Below are 20,451 nucleotides of genomic sequence, written 5' to 3'. Positions count from 1 at the left end.
GCAGTTTCTTTCATATAGGATGGCTGTAGGCGCAATGGAGCAATTCCTGAAGTCACATGCATAGTCTGAGAAAGCAGGTTTAAATAAAGTGAGTCAGGCTGCCAGAGAGATCTGTCAACAGCCATTGGTAGTGTCAGACCTGCTACTGAGCCCAAATCCAGGTTCCTATAGCCTGTTCTAGCCCGGATTTACTTGAGAAAACTCTGTGCACTTTAAATCCTGGACACTGAAATCCACAGTAAAATTCTCATTTGCTCCAAGTGTGAAACAAAGTCCACTTATCTGACTTCCTAAGGCTGTAATGTCATCGGCAAAGTAAAAGCTGAGTAAGGATTTAAAAATAGGTCATGTTCTGTACAGCTGCTACCAGATAGTACGGGCAGAAGCAATGGCACAGCCTGCTGTTTTATCAGGCCACAGATACGTGGGCTGTGAGATGCAGCAAACAGCTCCTCTGTCTGTCCTCAGGGTGCTGGGTGCATCCCCAGAGAATATCAGGTTCTCAGAAGTTTCTCAGAAGATGTATTCAGCTGAAAATTGCAGGTACAGATGCTTGAAAATACTCCAGCCATTTTTGCATCATTCTGAAGAAAGTCTGAAATGAAGGGTTTGTACTATTTTGAAGGCAAGTGCAAGATAATGACAGTAATTTATTTAGAAAGGAGGGATAGCACTGCATATAATTTTACAAACCATACTTCGACAAAGGAAGAACTGTGTACCTTACAGTGCCAAATACAATCACCATGTTACATTTTTAACACCTGAACGTACTTACAGAGTACAACACACTTTTTCCAGGCAGGAAAGGATGAGTCTACCCCTGCAGAGCAGCGCATGTTCATTCATGCAAGTTACCGCAAGCCTCCAATCCCTGAGATGGGTTTGATGCTGCGCGTCTCTAGGCACAGCCTATCACCAGGGCATTTTGCTTAGGTTGCCTGTTCCTCAGAGTGTGGACTGATCTCCACACTTCATTCCCCGTGGTTATGTCTATCATAACATTCGTGTCTTTCTGATGGCAGGTCATATGGGTATGCACCTTGAGGTAAATGGAACGTTTATGGGATGAGGTAGTAGGCTGGTTAGAGCAGTAAAACTGACTGACAATCAGTGAGTTTAACTCATCTTTTTCAAGCTAGCCAGTTAAAGAGGATTTTGCCATTATTTCCACCTGAAGCCTATCATCACTCTCTTGTTTTCCCTGTAATTGATTGGCTGATAAATTGGGAGGGACAAGAGTTTGGGAAATATTTAACCAGGGCATGATTGAAATTGCTTTCTTTTGAGTTGCTCTAAGATATCTAAAAATTGAAATCCTAACTCAGGAGAGTGGGAATGGTAGAATTTATTTAAAGCTGTTTTTTCCTAGGGTTGGTAAATTTATAGGTTATTTGCTATTACAGCTCTAGTAATGTGGATGTTCAGAATGGCTTTAGGAATAGGTGAGTTTATAAGCCATCTTCCTCAGAACAGGGCAGAGGATTTATCTCAAGTTTTGATGCTCAGGTTGATGGAAGATAATTTTAAAAGGTGGGGTTAGAAGGTGGTCTCTGGTTAAGTTGACAGTTCCTTGTCTATATAGTTGTGAAGAAAACTGGCTTCTGATTTCAATAATGGACTAAAGTTTTGCTTTGCGAGATATAAGGAAGAAGTTTTATGCTCTTAATATCCTCTTGCTATTGGGAGAATACATACTTTGAAGAGAATTTAAATTAAAGCTGAAGTGTAAGAAAGCAGATTTCAGTAAAATGACTCAGATTATTTACTGATTACACAGGCTGAGGGTCTGTGAGAGGTGAAGGGATGGAAGGTAAGTAAGTTTGGCCCTGACAATTGAAAATTATGAAAGAGAGGTGATGGGTCGCTTGTTTGCATGTTCTGCCTCTAATTTAAAGAGGACATTTGGTACTATTTAAGTCTATCATTGTGCCAGGCAGGGATGCCTGACAGGTATGTGTGTTGAGATACCAACAATTGTCTACGTGTTACCAAAGATCATACTTTTGCCAATCATTTATACTGAGTTACAGTTGTACTGCATATTGTTTAAATATCCACAGTATCACTTTTTTTAAAAAAAAGGTGGTTTAATTTTGCTTTGGAAACAACAGTGAGTTTGCTTACTTTGGCAGTTTTGCAAGAAAGATAAACTACTTAGGAAAAGGGAACCTGTGCAGTCTTAGGTCTTCTTCAGATAAACAAATGTTTCACTCAGATACGTTTTGAGTTGTGCTGTCTAAAGTTAATTATTTGGTTTGGCTCTGTGAAGTTTGTGAATTGGGCTTTTGCATTTTTTCACTGATAACATGTAGTCACAAAGCAGCTTTTAATCATCTCTGCAATAATAACACTTTACAAGTTATTTGTGCAGCTGTTTCGCCAGTCAAATGTATTTGCAGTTAAAACACAACTAAAACATACTTCCATAAACATAAGTGTGCATTTTTTAGTTCATGCTTTAACTGGGTGTGCTTTGGGTGGTAAGCAGCTACCTGTTTTGTTTTACAGTATTACCCTTTTTGAGGATTTAAAAAACACTGAGTCAGACAAAGATGGGACCATAGATTGATTATAACCCCTAGCTCTGAAACAGATGAACTAAATAATCTGCAGTAGTCTCAGTTCTCATCTTGCAGAAGCACTTATTTCAAGTGAGCTTTACTGATATGAAAGAGAATCAGGTCCCACAGCATATTTTTTTTTCTTCTCATTATGGGTGAAGTAGTCATTGTGAAGGTTATCTGAAGATAAAATGATCTGTACTCTCCTGATGAGAGGTGGTGGTGGTTTTTTTTTTTAAAACAAAAGCTTCACAGTTCTGCAGAGAGAGTTGTTGCTCAGTTACCTTTGTCTGCAATGATGGTTTGAGAAGCATAGTGCAATGCATAATAGAACTACTTTATTAACATGATTTTCTGTGTTGTATATGTTGATAGATTTGACATCCATCAGTAAGTAGTTGCAAACAGAGATGTGGGAAATGGGAAGTTGGTTGATGGCTGAGCAGGCCCATAAAAGTCCCTGGAACAAAAAGCGAAGACACCCAGAAAGTTCCTGAAATCCAGCAGTAGACTGTTTCTGAAATTTGGATCAATCTTTAGAAAAAAAGTTGTCACCTTCCTAGGCTGTAACACCCTTCTGGAGAACAATTAAATCCTAAAAAAGGAACAGAAGTACCTAACCCCAAAATATGTGGTAGAGTACAAGGTGGTTTGGGGAACTACTCAGGAAGAGAACCAAGATTTTTACACAATATTGTGACAAGAAGAAATCATGTTTATCTGTTCCCAATAATCCATATCCTTTTGGAAAGGCCCTTCTGTGCCTTGAATTTGAGGTTTTCCTCTGGGCCAAATAAAATTAGTTGTGTAGCAATGAGAGCCACATGGCATGCACAACAAATCATCGTTGTCCATGGTGAGATGCAGCTAAATGGAATATAACTTGCTTCTTGTAATATGTAGTAGAGATTGGTGATAGACTGGACCTATTCTCTTTGCCTTCATACAAATATGTGTGGGGTCAATCTTGAATCTTTTAAACTCAGAATACTCTAGGAATTAAGTAAATTGCTGTATTCATGCTATATTGACAATTCCTTATCTCAAAATCGCAGTTGAGGATTCACACACCACCTGTGTAAATTGTCACGGTTATTTTTCAGCATGTGAGAAAAACTATGTGATGTCTTATTTTTACTGTATATGAAAATTACATAAATATACAGCCTTTAAATTTGGAGTCCTGTCATTAGATGTAGCTGTTTTGAAGCAGGTTGAGGACTTCCCTTTCTGCCAATTTAGGCGTGGCCTGTCATCGGGAAAATGTTTGTAACTGGCCACAAAGGCAGTTCTGGGTCTTGACCAAGTGGTTCCAGATTGCAGTAAGCTTATACCATGCTGGAGTTGAGGAATGGCAGCACAGTCAGCGCATATGTGACTTCGGGTTAAAAAGTCGAAATACACTGTATAAATTTAAATACATATTATTAGAACAGAATGGCATCTTTTCATTCAAAGCTTTTATGCTATGTCTCTGCTGCTGGAGATTATTTAAGTAAGCAATGATCACGCTGTTGTGAGCCAAGTCCACTGAGATACTTTTGTAAATGAGTAAAAAAGTCATTATTCCAGCTTCTATCACTCAACAGTGAAATATTAACCCAGAAAGGGAGTTGCTGAATATTCATTTAATTTACAGACTGGAAACAAGTACTTAATTTTCAGTAAAACAGCAAATACTATAAATGGAGTGCTGCGCATGTACTCATGAAAGACCATCCCTGCAATTAACTTCGTGTCTGTCCATTATGAGAATGTTGTTTCTATATTAACGTGGCTACAGAGATGCAGTGATTCAAATCAATGGCTTTCTATAAGCTCTAAGTTTGAAAACCATTGGGCAAATGTGCTTTTCATAATAAATTTTTGCAGTGTAATAGCCTTTGTGATATTAAATATATCTTGCTGTGAAAGGCAATTTCAACCCATAAGATTGGATTGTTTTGCTTTTATGGAGTGAGAACAATGATTAATTTGGCTGTAATTTAATCAGTTCTCTGTTAGTGTTTACTTGACAAATTTTATTAGGTCATGTTTCAATTTTAATCATATCAGTGGCCGCATTCAGAGTCTTATTTCCAAGCTCTTTTCAATAGTTAGTAAATAACTGGCCGAACATGATTCTTCACCACTTTACAGCTTGTGTTGTCGTTTGTGTCAGTAACAAACCAGTGTGCAATGCTGTCATTTCCATCTGGAATGTTTTACAGATGTTTTCCTTATGATGCAGTGAAACAAATGACTGTACAAGGCACCAGGCAGGGCTCATTCCTACTTGGGTGTCTCAGCCCTGAGACAGCTTTTCCCCTCCCTGTTGTAGCTGTCCTATGTGGTTCTTTACTGAGAAATAGAAGAGGTGTTAAGAGAAAGATGACGTATGTCCCTTGGGGATGGTCCTACAGAGCGCATTCCTTCCAAATAAGAATGAAATGGGAAGTGGGACCAGTCTCAGTCATCTCCTTTCAGGTATGTGGAGAATTGGGTTTACGTATTTTGGCAAGTGACATCCTTGCAAAGGCCCATGGGCTGCATGACTGGGCAATGAAAGTGCTTTAGAGCATTTGCACGAACGTTATCATTTAACCTCACTCAGATCAAATTCTGATGGCATTGAGACAAGAAGGAATTTCCCCTCATATTCTGCATCTGAGTTACTCATGTCCTACAGCGCTGTGATACGACTGAGAGCTTGTCATCAGAAGAGATTTAAAAAGCACGGAGGGTGATATGGATTGCTGAAATACAGTAGCCTGTGAGATTCATTAATCTCTCCTGTTAATGCCTGTGCATGATTAATTACTAGATATTGTGATCCTCTATTCCTCTTCCTCCTTCCATCTTCTGTATTAATTGGGATACGGAACTGTTAAATAGAGATTTAATCTAGACCACAGTAATTATAAAGCATTTTTTATGTACAGTGGATCAGATAATCTAGTAATGCAGCCAGGTCTTATGTCATGGGTGGAGAAGAGAACGATTTACTCCAGCAATGCTTGGCTGATAAACAGTATTACAGAGATCAGCCCAGAAGAATTTGAGTAACTCAAGGGAGCTAAAACCTCCCGCTGTGATCAGCACCAGAGAACTCTTTCCCAATAAACAGCTCCATCATATCCAGTACCTAGAATTTCCAGTCAGAAAAAAACAAGGGAGGAGGTCTGTTCAGAGTATGACGTTTGGTGACGACACATGGACATCACACAGAAATAACAGAATTCTGCTAGAAGTGACTGTCCTGTAACACAGAACCCAGTAACGAGTGTCAGGAGTACATCTTTATTTTTTGTGGGGTGAAAACATACTAGTGGAGGGAGCTAAGCTTCAGAAATCCTGTGTTTAGAAGGCTTTTCTTTTTCCTTTGTAAAATTTTTCAAACTGGCTTGGCTATTCATCAGCCAGCTCCAGTGTAAGCAGTCTGGATCGGGCTATGGGTTTTTGTAATGTACCGTGCTAACCAGTTGTTCCTAAGTGATCTTGCTGTCAGTTAATAACCAGATCTTTTAAATTATCACTAAATTGGGGGAAAAAACCAAACAAACCAACCCAAGCGTGACATCTTTGTCTTCACAAAAGATTTGTGAGAAAGGACAGTACTGGTGTAAAGCAGTGTAGTGCTTAATGTTGGATTTATTTTTTCAATGTGAAGTAAGATTTTTTTTTTTCAAAACACTGCCAAATAAATCTCACCTAGGGGAATAGTAGCTGCAATACAAGACAATTTGTTTTCAGACTGTACCATAACAACATTCAGCAGTGAGCCAGACGAAACCACATGAGCTTAAGTAGAAGTGTCTGAGCCAAAAAATAATTGTCATAATTATATACCAGGTAGTCAGATTAATAATAATTTTTTTCCCACAGTGCTGTTTATTAGCCAACAACAGGACTTAATCTTTGTTTTGCCTGTTACATGTTTTATGAGACACCTTGGAGAAAAAAGTTGGTTTGGTTTTTTTTCTTTCTCTTTATTTTGCTCAGGAGTTACTCTGCAAAACACCGGCCCTGATTTTCATCATGCTTAGGCAGTGTAAATAACTTGTGCTTTATGTCTGGCTTCTCTAGCAGGAAGGCTACGCTGTCCATCCAGTGCCAGGAATGTGGAAATACCCTCAATTTTATGTTCAATTAAATACAGGATTTGCCTTTCTGTCTGAAGATTTCTGAATAGTTTAGCTTGGAAAGTTTGCTCGTGGAAGAATTGATTCACATTTATTTTCGTTGTCCCCAAATTAATGGCTACCCAACAAGACTAAACTCCCTGTGTGCTCTCTTCTATATGTTGTTTGTGTCCTCATCCAGAATTACATCCACAGAGTATTCATTAAGAAAAAGGTTACAGACTTTCTACTTTACAGTCTTTTAGCTTTTTTTATAAGAGAAGCATAGATTCTTTCATTAATTTCATAGAGAAATATGTTTTTCTTTGTTACCTTTTGAAAGAGATTGGAAGCCACTATTAAAACACAGTAAAAAGTGTGAAATTTGTGCTTTTTATAGGGAAAACTTTCTCTGCAGAGGGGGCAAGGATGCAGGAACAGCCACCTATTGCCACGTCTGTAAGGCAAATAAAGACATCAGGGTTTTAGAGGTGCTGCTACTGGATGCTCCCCTTCACGTGCCTCTGTATTGCTTTCATTGAATCCTATGCTCTAGAGATTTACTTCTGCTAATGACTGTTGATTCAGATCTCAATTCTCAATTGAGCTGACAGTAATTGAAAAATTAGTTGTAGCAATTATCTATACTGCCACCAGAACTTAATATTAGACAATGGGTAAACTGAACCTTGTAATAAATTTTCTATACACCTTATGGTTGTTACCTCCTTCCAGTTCTTCTCAACTTCATATGTGGCTTATCATCCCAGTGGAAATCATTTGAGTGGTATCCTTCGAAGGTCTGTACTGGGATCAATATTAATTAATATCTTCATCAATGACATAGTGGGATTGAGTGCTCTGTCACCAAGCTGAATGGTGCAGTTGATACACTTGAGGGAAGGGATACTATACTCATTTAGTTGGACTAAATGATCTTTGAAGGTCCATTGACAGCCTGGAGGAGGAGGCCCATGTGAACCATGTGCAAGGTCCTGCACCTGGGTTGTAGCAGTCCTCAATATCAACAACAGGCTGGGTGATGAACGGCTTGAGAGCTGCACTGCAGAGAAGGACTTGGGGATGCTGCTGGATGAAAAGTGGGATGTGAGCCAGCAATGTGTGCTTGCAACCCAGGAAACCAACCGTATCCTGGGCTGTATCAAAAGAAGCATGGCCAGTAGATTCTCCCCTTCTATTTGGTCCAGAGGAGGCCATAAAAATGGTCAGAGGGCTGGAGCACCGCTCCTGTGAGGAAAGGCTGGGAGAGTTGGGGTTGTTCAGCCTGGAGAAGAGAAATCTTCAGGGAGACCTTTTATTGCAGCCTTTCAGTGCTTAAAGGGAGCTTATAGGAAAGAAGGAGAAATACTTTTTACCAGGGTCTGTAGTGACAGGATAAACTGGATGATGGTAGATTGAAATTGGATGTAAAGAATTTTTCTGTGATGAGGGTGATAAGGCACTGGCAGAGGCTGCCCAGAGCAGCTGTGGGTGCCCGATCCCTGGGGGTGCTCAAGGCCAGGTTGGACGGGGCTTGGAGCAACCTGGGCTGGTGGGAGGTGTCCCTGCCCATGGCAGGGGGATGGACTGGGTTGTCAAACATCCCTTCCAACTCAAACCATTTTATGGGTCTACAATGCCTGCCACATGTAACCACTGTTTCCTACTCCTAAATATTCTTTGCTGGCATTGACCTTCGTTGCTGCTTTATATGTAGAGCACCAAATATGGTGAGATATTAATCCTTGATCGTGTGTATCTAATAGTATGATGATACAAACATACATTCATTTTCTTACAACAAAGGAAAGATATAACATGTATTTTGCAATGATCTTTCTTTTTTTCCTAATATTTGCTGATTTTCTGAATTATTGTCATAAAGTTAATTTATTATGAAAATTTCATACAGAAGAATGTATTGTGAAAGGAAATATTACCCAATTTGGAAGTATAAAAAACTCAAAGATCCCCAAGTTTAATAGGAACTGTATTATGACCCTGGAAAGACATCTCTAAGACTGCAGTTATCTCACCGGCATACTCCATGCTGGTTGCATATATTTATAAAAGACACCAATGAGTCATATGTAAACATTTTGATTATAAAGATTTTCTTCGTTTTCCCACAGACTTGCTGCTTTCAAACAGCTGCATCCCATTCCTGGGCTCAACAGAGGGGCTTGATTTTCGAACCCTGCTGCTAGATGAGGAGAGGGGCCGGCTGCTAATCGGGGCTAAAGACCACATCTTCCTGCTCAACTTGGTTGATTTAAACAAAAATGTGAAAAAGGTCAGTTTGTTTTACACAGAGTTCATCTCATAAGTGCAGTTTTGTTCCTTTTTCTACCCCCACCCCCCTTCACTGGGCAACTGGCAGGTTTGTTGTGCAGTGCTGTATACCAGGATTTGATAATCTCACCTCCCAGAATTATACAGATTATCTTAGTCAATTAAATTTCTCATGCTATGTGATGTCCTGTGAGACTGATGTCCTACAAGAGGTCAGCTACCTGGAGGAGCCTTGCAGTGCATGAAAGTAGCATCAAAATACCAGCAAATAGGCAAAAATGCAGCTCAGAGTGTGTGCTTCTTAATTTCTCTGATCATGATCACCCTCCTCAAATAAAAGCATTTGAAAGAAGGGAACCGAAGACAGCTCTTTCTTTGCTTCCTGGCATCATTGGGATTACTGTGATATTAAACAGAGCAGATGGTTTAAATTACAGTAAAAGATGTTAGTGGTGATTTCAATATTAACATTTGTATTAATATCTAGAATTACTAGTGATAGGAGGAGCTTCCACTGGAATCTCCTGCACTACCTTGCCCATACCCTGTGACAATGTATTAGCTCCAGATAATAGGATGGTAATTTTGGCTTCAGTATTTATAGCAGAAATTATGAACTGGAGCTTTTGTAAGCACAACTGACTGCTACATGTAAAAAACAGATGCTTGTGCAGGAACACACGTGAAAACTGCTTGCCTGCTTGTTCCAGATATGCTACTTACTGAAGAAAATTTAAATTCTCAGCTGTGTTTGATATTTTCTTTAAGCACCAGAAGGGGGTTTTAAATTACTGTGTTCTGCCATCAGCTCCAAAGAGGTAACTGACCCTGAGTTAATACAACTGCAGCACAGGGGCTTAACAGGTGTAACAAAACTGTTTTGCCTGACATGTTTTAGTGCAACACTTGCTGTTGTTGTATAGAAGAGTTCCAGTACTGAATATCTGATTTCTTCTTTTGGCTTCTGCATTGCTCCAAATGCCAGTTTCTTTAGAACTCAGATTCTGAGCATTTCGGGAAATTCCTTCCCTGGGATGCTTTATCGAACACTTAACTTGCATCTGCCATCTCGGTAGGTTACTCAAAAAACAGCACCTCGTTAGAATACTGCATTGATATTTCATATTGCAGATTTTTCAGACTACAGATTGATTTCTGACATAGACATTCTGTAGAAGACAAATTTTGTCTGTGTGAAAAGCAGATTTCTATTTCTGTAGGATGCTGCTTGCCTCCTGAGAGATGCTGAGTGCTGTCACCTCCTGTTATGTTCGGCAGGGCTTGATTAGCTCAGAGCTTGCTGGAGGTGGTAGCACCCTGCGTGATCTGCCCTTCCATCCAAGCTGGTACAATTTTCCCTTTAGCCAAACCACTACTGATCGTAATGATTATTGTGCTTTCCAAGAAGAGCAGAACACAGACAGAGCCAGGAGAATTAGCTTACAATCAGATGATGCCTCTCAACACAGACTTTGTAGAGCAGAGGCTCACTTTGTATCGGAATGAAAATGTGTATTTGGTAAGCTGAACAGAGAAAGTACGCCTACATATCTGTGGTAATATGAAAGAAGGGAATAAAATTCATAACAACTTGCACATGTGGACTAAAAAAATCAGTGTCTGCAGGTTCAGATACTTCTACTTAGTTTAACCATTCAGGTAATCTTTAACTTTTCAGACAAAACACTGAAGAAAAGTATATTAAAAAAGCTAAAACTGACTGAAAAACTCTGCAGAGCATCCTGGTGTGCTGATTTCTGAGATCCCTGTGGCCATTCAGCAACTTTATGAACTTATCCTCTTAGTTAAATTCACAGGTAACATGAGACAATATCACATAAGTGTTTCTCTTTGGTTCCTCTGTCCTGGTAGAAACTCTTTTGGGGGGGGAAGACATGAGATGAAGGATGTTGTGCAAGAGGCTGTATATAAGTCTCAGTCACTGACAAGGTTTCAATGCTAAAGGATGCTCTCCAGCAGCAGGGAAGTGTCAGAAAGTAGCGTTTGTGGGCGCTGTGTTTAGACTGACAGTGGTTTGGGTTGGCGCTGGGCCAGACGGCTTGCTTCCAGGCTTTCCTGGTGAGAGGAAACCACACATGTTGGGACTACAAGGGTCTGAAGTGTGTCCTTTGTACTATTCTGGAGTAAGAGTCATCTGGAAAAAAAAATAATTCTTATATACAGCGGCTAAAATGAGAAGTAATTGATTAGAATATTAAGTTTCTGCCTCTAAGTGATGTGTTTATTAATGACTCTGAGAAAGAAGGGTTGAAAGACAGCAGGTTGCAGGGGGGTAAGAGAGGTGTAAGAGCTTTGAAATGAGAATGTAAGACTGTGCGTAGTATGGGGGTTCCTTTCTTTAAAAAAAACCACAAAACTGAACATGAACTGTAGAATGCTCTATGCTGGGTAGGTTCAGATTACTTGAGAAAAAGCTCTCAATTTCAGATATTTGTTATATTAGGAACTACTGATACCTCAAAAAGCCAAGTCATGGTCCCCAACAATTTACTCTCAGAAAATTCTTATCTGTGGATATAATTACTTGGCAAGATTATATTATAGAGCCTGATGCTGTATATTAAGACATTTCTGGAATAGTATTCAAAGAAACATCCAGAGCACTGTCTCCTGCTCCCTTCTCTAATGTATACATATACGTATCATTTAATAACTTCCTTTTTACAACCTAATTATTTACCTAAATTAGTTAATTTAACTTACATATATTAAGTTATGGCTTTATTTCCTGGCATATTTTTCCTGAGGAAATAAATCAATAGTTCTTTTGGAGTTCCAATTTTTTTAAATCATTGTAGTTTTTATTCAATTTATTGTGTAATTGGTTGAAAACTTCCTTAGCTGGCAGCCTGAAAAAATCCATCCAGTTTCCAGTGCTTGCAAACCTCATTATAAAACAACAGGATGTACCATAGTATAATAGAAAACTCCTCCAGAATGAAAGACAAATGTGGAAATCTAAAATGGTTGCACTCTACAAATAGCTAAAGCTTAGCAGAGGATAATCATTTTTCTGTATCAGGGATATAATTTCTGCAAAGCTGTTCTGAATAGAAGCCTCTAGCTCCTATTGCAGGAATAACGTTACCAAGTGCCACAGTCTTTTCTTGAAAGATCCTTATATGCCTGACAGGTGTTGCAAGCTATTTGTGAACTGGAAGATTTGCAGTTACTACTTATGAAAAAAATAAAGATGTTCAGCTAAAGAAAGCAGAAAAGAGCAGCAACCTCCATTTATCAGGGCATAAGGTGAATCTGTCATGACCAGCAGAAGTACAATGTACAAAGAAACGTGTTTAATGTCATGAGAGGTGGAAAAGCTGGTAAAGAAATTTTATAGGAATCCTGGAGTCTGAGATCCTGCTGAAAGGATTACTTTGGTACATAGAATTTTCTTGTGAGTTTGCCTAAAGCCTTTCTTATTTTACTCCTTAAACTAAACAAATACTAAATACAAAATGTTGCCAGCTGGGTAAACACTTATGAAATAGCTGCAAAGAAGTGGTGCACCTTTCTGCAAGTCCTGTGCTCGCTAACAGTGGAAGCGGCATTACATGTCAGCGCTATTATCACCGTGTAATCCGCAGCGCAACCTGCCCATCTCTGCAGGAATAGGAATGCTATCAAGGGCTGACAAGCTTTTGAAAAGCTGCCAACCTGCAGGAGCTGTCAGTGCTAGAAGACATAGCCACATGTGGGCCAAATAGATAAACATGTCAGATCCCCAACAGCAGCTTTGGAACAAGTTGTTTTCACCTGCCCCAGTGGGTACTGGCACGGGGTCACAAGTTATTGTTACTTAGAGCATCCTTAGTTCATACTGTTGCTACTAAATTTTTGGCTTTACCACTTGCAGCTGCCCTGTGACTTATCCTTTAATGTCCTCTTGTATTGATTTTTATCTGTATTTCACAGCAAAAACCACATATGCATATATATACACATATATAGAATATATAGACATACACATGTATCAGCTGGGTGAGTGCTTATGAAATACCCACAAATAAATTCTGCACCTTTCTATAACCCCAGTGCTTAGCAGCAGTCCAAGGGGGGTTATATGTCAGCACTACGATCATTCTGCATTATCTGCATTGTAACCCACCCACCTCTACAGGAAGGGGAACATGTATTTGACTACATATGCATACTTATGTATAACAGCACCCTGAAGATAAGGAGCTGAATTTTACCTTCATTGCTCTGGGAAACCTGCTGTCAGTCTTTGTAAGCCTGCTTTCAATTAGGAATGAACCCAGCTGGGAATTCAGCCAGTACTGAAGCGTTGGTTCCTGCCATCAAGCCAGAGCCTCTGGAATACAGAGTCAGAGATGTTTATTGCAGCCCTGAAACACAGATATATATGAATACCGAGACTGGTCCTTTCTGAACAAATATGTGCTGCTTATTCTATAACTCAAAGGAACTTAGCTTTCTGCCTGCCAACAAAAGCTGTAGACTGTGGGTGAAGCCTTAACCTGTCAAAGAAAAAAGGCTGCCAGGAAACATCAGTGAAGCCCAAAGAGTCATGGGGAAACTACTGGAGATAGGGCATGAGGACTGGGTTAGTCTAGAACAAACTCAGTGGAACAGGTGGAGGATGGTCATGAGTCCATCTGGGACCATGTTGGTTTGTTCTTAGTCTCTGTGACTAGAAAAAGTTCTAAGACAGTTGTTGAGGTGAGGTTGAGATTTGACAGGGGCATGGTTTGACCCTCCATACGTGGGGAATGAGTTCCCAGGAGTAAATGGCCCTGGTTTTGAAATGAAGGGAACTTTTCTGGGTGTTGTAGTTCATAGGACACTCATTTCCACCTGTTTTAGAGTATTTCCCTTCCTTCCAAATTTAATAGAAATAGAAACCATCTTATCTATCATTTACAATAAAACAAGGCTGGTTTTGCTGGGGTGTCCATATATTTTAGTGTCCTGTCCCCATAGGTGGTCAACAGTGGGCACTGGAAGAAGAGCATGAAGAGAAGCTGTAACGGTGCTTCAGGTTAGGGACGTCCAGAGGTAGAGGTGATAACCCTGTGCTTGCCACCCCTTGGCGAGCTCTTACCATTGAGCTACGTCACTCTTGTTTTGAATGGCTGAAAAGCTTTCGGAGTCCATGAAATTGTTTGACAGATAAATTCAGGCACCTGTGTAGAAAAGGCGGAAGCTTTTCACCGGTGTTTACAGACACAAAACAACAGACATGGAAGAGATATGAAGAAAGCGGTATGTAACCAGAATGACAGCAGCCTGAGGTGGAAGAGGGTGTCTCTGTTATTTCCTTTTGCATTGTTGCTATAAATTATGTTTCTATAAACATCCGTTGTAATTTTTATATTTTACCCGTGTGTTTAGCTATAAAGAATTGCCAGTATCCTGCTCTCTGAAAATATTTGCTTGTATTGGGCTTTGACTTTTTCAAAGGTAGGATTTATCTTCATTCTGAAGCAATAAACGTATCAGGAGCAATGCCAAAACATGCCAGGAGCAATGCATTCGCCCTAAAAATCCTGGTGTACAGTTTCCTTTTAGGAGAAACAGAAGGTAGTCAGAAGTCTACTGTAGTTACACTGTGGAAAATGAAGTGTAAAAGCACTAAAGACTTTCAAGATTTAATCCAGTGTAAATGAAATCAGCATCTGGTCAGTTTTCTTTAAGCTTTCACATGTGCTCCTAACGTACACATGAAAACGCACTTTTCAGAAAACCCCTAAGTAATGAATTCTTCAGTCATGTTGGAGTGAGGGTCACAGTTGAAGAGAACTGTGGCACGTGGAAATCTTGCTTTGTCTCAGACAGATGCAACATTAAAAGCCCATTTGGTTCTAATAAGAGGTTTCACTCTAACAGCCACCTGCCAAGTTTAAGCTACCAACAGTCTGTGAATGTGGCATCCAAATACACAACTGTTATTTCCCTCTGACTTCCAGGGCATTTTACTCCATTTGACAGCAGCGTGAAAATAAAGAATGCCATACACTGACGCTGGCACTTCCCGTGGTGTTGTAAATCACTCTGAAACGATCCTCATATCCTCTTTTCCCCCTCCTCATGCCATATCAAATTATATCTTTCAGAGATTCAATTTTATAATTGGAGCTGGAAATTCTGAGCAGGTAACTCCCTGGATGTATATTTTGGGAATGGAATTAGTGCATCAGGTGTAGGAATACCTGCTGGAATATCTCTGGCAGATGTTAAAGAGATTTAAGAATATGTTTCTGGCTTCTAGGGATCTCTAAGTGTTCCTGAGAGTCTAAACCTTGATAAAACCAGTAAAAAGAAAAGTAGGTGAATGAAATCTCATTCTAAAGACAGCCTGGTTAGGTTTCAAACACAGGGAGTAATTCAGATAAGGAACTCAGATGTATTGGCTTCCTTTGTTTGCTGATGACTTCCAAATATTGACCTCCAGATACAAGAACTGCTCAGCGTAGCCTTCCTCTTAGGATTTGTATATGAGAACAATCTGTCCAGTTCCCCAGGCTGTGGACTTCCCATACCACACACATGAATGCAACAGATGTGCGGTATTTAGAGAGCAACTGGTGTACATGCATGCTATGCTAAAATCAGCTCGTTTTCCTGTTAATTAAAATACTCTCTGTTTTCAGCAAAATACTGCTAAAAAAGCGTTAAATCCCATCCAGGGTTTGTTGGGAAATTCAATAGATTTCTAGTGCTTGCAGTAGTTTTCAGTGAAGTGACCCAGGATCAGTATGCAGAAGTGACAAATGTCCTAGTTCTCAGGAAGCAATCCATGAGCACCCACTCGGGTGGCACTGGGATGTGACATTTATGATACTGTCTTATGCAACAGTGTGACAGCCTTATTGGATCACAGCCAGATCTTTTCTCAGGGCTCCTTGATCTGTTTTTCTTTGCTTTTCATTTTTCAGCTATGAATTGACAAATTCTTCAGGGGTGGTGGGGAAAAAAAAGCAGCAAGTCACATTATTGTCATTTTACTGGTGGGAAAACTGAGATCTGACTGTCACGTATAGGAGGGCAATAGCAGAACTGGGATTAGACTGTCTCCTGGTTTACTTTAGTGGTTTTGGATCATGTTGCACTCTTTACTGTACCCATTTTATGGTTACATTGGGCTAAGTCATGAATCCCACCCCCACCCCCTTTTTTTTTTTGTTCCCTCTCCATGCAGCGGAGTAGTTTCTCATGGAGGGGCGTTTTGGCGGAGAGTTTCTCAGGGGGAGCCTATTGCACATGCCAGCGCGACAACGGCTTTACAGCTCAGTCTGGCTTTGTTCTTTGGGAGCTGCAGTTGGGACTGTCATATGGGGAATCCGGTCATACCAATGAGCTTAAGCTTCTGAATTATGTTCTACGTGATTCACAAGGCCTTAAAAAGAGATTTTGATGTCCAGGAAAGTGTAATTTTTTTTTTTTTTTTGCTTGCCTTCCCTTAAGCCAAAATAAGTCAATATAACAAATATCTAGTACATAGAATAAAACAAGAGAAGAAAGGAGGCTTTCCCTTGCTGCATCAAGCAGCTGTTTAAAATCAATGTGTTTTCCTCTAAGTGCTTCCTACCACCACTTATTCCTTTGGAATAGGAAAGAAGCAAGCCTTTCCTTCACAGGACACGGATGCAGCGAGTGAGTGTTACGAGACATGCTGATCAGCCCATGTCCTTCACTCCAGAAATGGACACATCCTGCTGGTGCTACATGTACCGCTAATAAAACACCTTGGGGTTTTTGTTGCCCGAGACTGTGCTGACAGAGTGCTGAAGCACATGTGCGGCGTCAAGCACGTGAGAGGTCCTGGTACAACCCCCAGGGCTGCTGAAAGCCATCGACCTCAGTGGGACACTCAAGTGCTTGCTGCTGGCATGACTGTGAAACTGGAAGGAGTCACATTGGTCAATTGGTCTCGCTCCCTGCTATCATCAGCAGCTACCAGGTGTAGCAGTTACTCCTTTCGTAACCTGGTCCAAAGCTGCTGCAAGGGACCTTGTGGGATGCTTCATGCAACTTCTTCAGCAACGTTGTTGCTATAGACCAGAACCTCATTAACACTGATGCTTCAGATTTATTTTTGTTAAAATCCACACTCTATATTTATTTATGACCAGTTTATACCTGTTCCCTCAGACTGTTTGTAATTGGTCTTCAGAGCCCTTTGATTCTTCCTGCGTAACATTACCAGTCTATTTGCATTAGTGATGCTTCCCAGCTTTGTGTCATCTGCACGTGTTCTTGCAGAGTGCTGGGTTTTTGGCCAGGGCTGCTGAAGGGTATATGGAATAGGGTGAGCTCTGATACTATTTCTTGGGCAACCTGATGAGTAACTTTCTGCCACAAGTTCTTTACTTATCAGGCCATTTTTCCTTATAATAATGTCTATTTTTGCCAGATAAGCTAATCAATTTCCATGTGGCAGCTTAATAAATACTTAACTGGAGCACTGGTGGAGACGTGCTCTACTGCATTAATATAGTTTTCAATTCAGCTATGTTATTAAAGAAAAGTACAATACTGGAGTAGAATAATAGCTCTTTACCAAGTTATATTGTCTTCTGCACCATACTTCATTTTCACTGGAAACTTAAGCTATTCCTTCCCTAACTGAAAATTAGTTTTGAAGCCTTACAAACAGATGAAATAAGACCAACAGGCCTGTAATTTGCTTAGATAAGTTGTGTTCCTCCTCTTTTATTTTGTCATGATATACCGTATTTCCCAGTCTTTTGGTAAAATCCTGCATCAACCTAAATTTAGTAACTTCATTAGAAACAACACTTGGAAAAGCTGGACTTTCGTACAACAGTTTATTTGGAATTGGAGTTCACTGTTGTGTGTTTGAGGCATCACTTCTCCTAAGGATTTATAGTCTGTTAGCCTAGGAAAAAACCTGGACGAAGATATGTACAGAAAGATGAGGAAAATCTTGCTTGTAACCAGTATTGCTAATTCATGACAGATGGCAGCTGAAATGAAACTCTTAGAAGTGAGTCCAGCTATTATTTGTATATACTTATAATGATATATTCAGCATCCACATATCAATTTATGTATGCAAATAATCTTTTTGTCTGTTTGTTTTTCACTTTCCCCTTTTCATTCCTTTCTTCTCATAGAAAAAATACATATTTGGAGGAAGGGAAAATGTTACTTTTAGAAATTACTCTGTTCCTGATCTGAAAAGGACCTTTGTGGTTTTTAATGTTTTGTTCTAATGAGAAATCAATTTCCAGCTACCCTTTAAAGTGATACCTTATCTGTCCTACACTTATGTATTACTTAATTTTGTACTCCTGGGAAGTTTTCTTTCACTCTGCTAGTGGAGAACTTATTAGCTTGCGTTTATTAGGAGATTTTAATTCCTTTCCTGTTGCTAAATTTAAGAAAATATTTGTAGAATGATTTCAAACTAATGGTAATGGGTTTTTTTGGCTGTGTGTTTTTTTTGGTTTGTGGTTTTTGTTTTTTTTTTTTAATTGGGCTATAGAAGATAAAATCAGGAAATCATGACAGTAGCCAACCCTTGGAATATTGAGACAGATATTTTGCAAGGAAAATAAACTGAAGATTAAGAGAAGAAAATAATCCTATTTAAGTGTATGGTTCATGTATTTCAACTGGTTGCATTCTTGCCTTAAACTCAGTAACCCCATCTAGCTATTCTAAGATTTCTCCAGACATTTCAGATACAGATGCAACCACAGAATATTTTATATAAATATATAATTTTTATTGTATGTAACATGAAATGATTATAATTTTACATGTCAGTCTTGTTGTCACTATTATTATTTATTGTTTGGTTATTTGGGATTATTTTCTTTCTTTGAGGTTTTACTTTTTGAGGAATTTAGGAAGAAGACTTTGTTAAATAAAATGTTACCACTGTGAATTCAGCCTGTAAACTGAAAGCAATTGTGAAAAAAACCTCAAACAATTTCAAAGCATCAGGCCATCTACAAGCTCAAAGATTTTAAATATAGAAGAAACTACTGGAGCATCTAGTCTTATTTTTACATATTATGAAACTAAGTAATTAGTCTGAATAAAATATAATACTATGACTTAATTTCACCCCCTACAAAAAGTCAATACAGATGCATGTAAATAAGCTTATGCATGTGAAAATTTAGTGAGACCATTTTATTAGGTGTAAAGTTACTTGTGTGTCAGTGTGTGAGGGAACCAGATCTATGGTACTGTTACATAGCATGTGATGTAATGAAAAATCAAGTTTATGCTTTCTTGCTCAGCGCATTGGCTATTATTTATTATGCATTTTGCTTGACCTATTACAATTTGGAACTGACAGTTTCTGGGAACCTCTCATTTCTCATGTGGAAAGCAAATGAGTTACACTTTAACTCCCCCATATATAACTGCAAATTGATTTTAAAGTTGGATGGCTTAGCTTCGCTTTTCATTGTCTAATGTGGCCTTGTATGATGCTAAATGCTAAGGCTGTTGAGTAGCCAGAAAGTAAAACAATTGATTTTTTTATTTTAATTTTCTATAATTGACTATGGTAAATTATCATAGAAAAGGGGGGTGTATATCTCAGCCTTGTACAAAACCCACTATTTCCCATGAAGGAATCTGTAGGATAATTGAGGGTAGAGTCGAGTCCATTAATACATGTCATGCCTTCAAGCAGATGTCCTCGAATGTAACTGGGTCTCCCAAAGCAGAGGTCCAGTTCTGTGTAGTTGGCAAGGAGAGCTGAGCATTTTCAAAAGCATGCAGAGGGGCATCTTGTCTGCCTAACCGGATACCTAAACTTTGTCCAGAAATATCCAGCAACCCCCAAAGACTGCTAGCCTTCTCTGTTACCGATATAGGGATCTTGGCCAGAACTGGGCATAAAGTTTATGTACAAGAAGATCAGGTCTCAGCTTACGTCTCCTTGGCCAAATGTATTTGGAGATCTGTGATCTTCTACTTCTCCAGCTGGTCCCTTTCCTCAGCTTTTCTTCACGAGCACTTCTTAAGCCTTAGCTCTCCTCTTTAACCAGACCAGCACTACAAGCCAGACTCATCCCACTCTGCCCAGGCGGAGACCAGATGGGTTGACTGGTGCTGCCTTTGGCTCCTCCCGATGGCTTTGCAATGTTCCCAGTGCTGTTCTTAGTACTTTCTGGCATTGTGCACTGTGTAATCCAGTGGCACGGCTGATTTCAGATTGCACTTTCATACCTGAATGCTATCATGACATCAATCTGAGAAAATGCTCTGAGAAAGTAGATTTGTGCTGAGATGTTGTTATACTGCCTTATCTCGACTTTAAGTAAATATTGCTGTAAAGGGTTAAGGTTTCAGTAACTTAAAATGCGTTATCTTTACCAAGAGCTTCTCATCAGAAAGGTAACTGTAAATTCAGTTCAGAGGAAATTAATTTCCTTGCAGAAAGCCAATCCATCCATTTTCATTGCGAAGAGAAAGGGAAGTGAAAAAAAAAAAAAGACTTTTCAGATTGAGAGGCATGCTGGCTG

The 20,451-nt window shown here is 39.5% G+C and overlaps 1 protein-coding gene across 6 annotated transcripts in view; it reads left to right on the top strand.

Moving 5' to 3' along the window:
• Positions 1 to 20,451, top strand: part of SEMA3D (semaphorin 3D) — a 147,753-nt gene that overhangs the window by 54,186 nt on the left and 73,116 nt on the right. For all 6 annotated transcript variants that reach the window (XM_027811917.2, XM_055711199.1, XM_027811918.2 and 3 more), the window contains one exon: positions 8,797 to 8,957. In XM_027811917.2, the coding sequence (XP_027667718.2) occupies positions 8,797 to 8,957 (161 nt within the window). The remainder of the gene's footprint in view (positions 1 to 8,796; positions 8,958 to 20,451) is intronic.

The sequence above is a fragment of the Falco cherrug genome, chromosome 5 (assembly GCF_023634085.1).
Source record: "Falco cherrug isolate bFalChe1 chromosome 5, bFalChe1.pri, whole genome shotgun sequence".
Classification (NCBI taxonomy): domain Eukaryota; kingdom Metazoa; phylum Chordata; class Aves; order Falconiformes; family Falconidae; genus Falco; species Falco cherrug.
The sequence above is the reverse complement of the archived record's forward strand: the minus strand, read 5'-3'. Positions and strand labels throughout refer to the sequence as shown.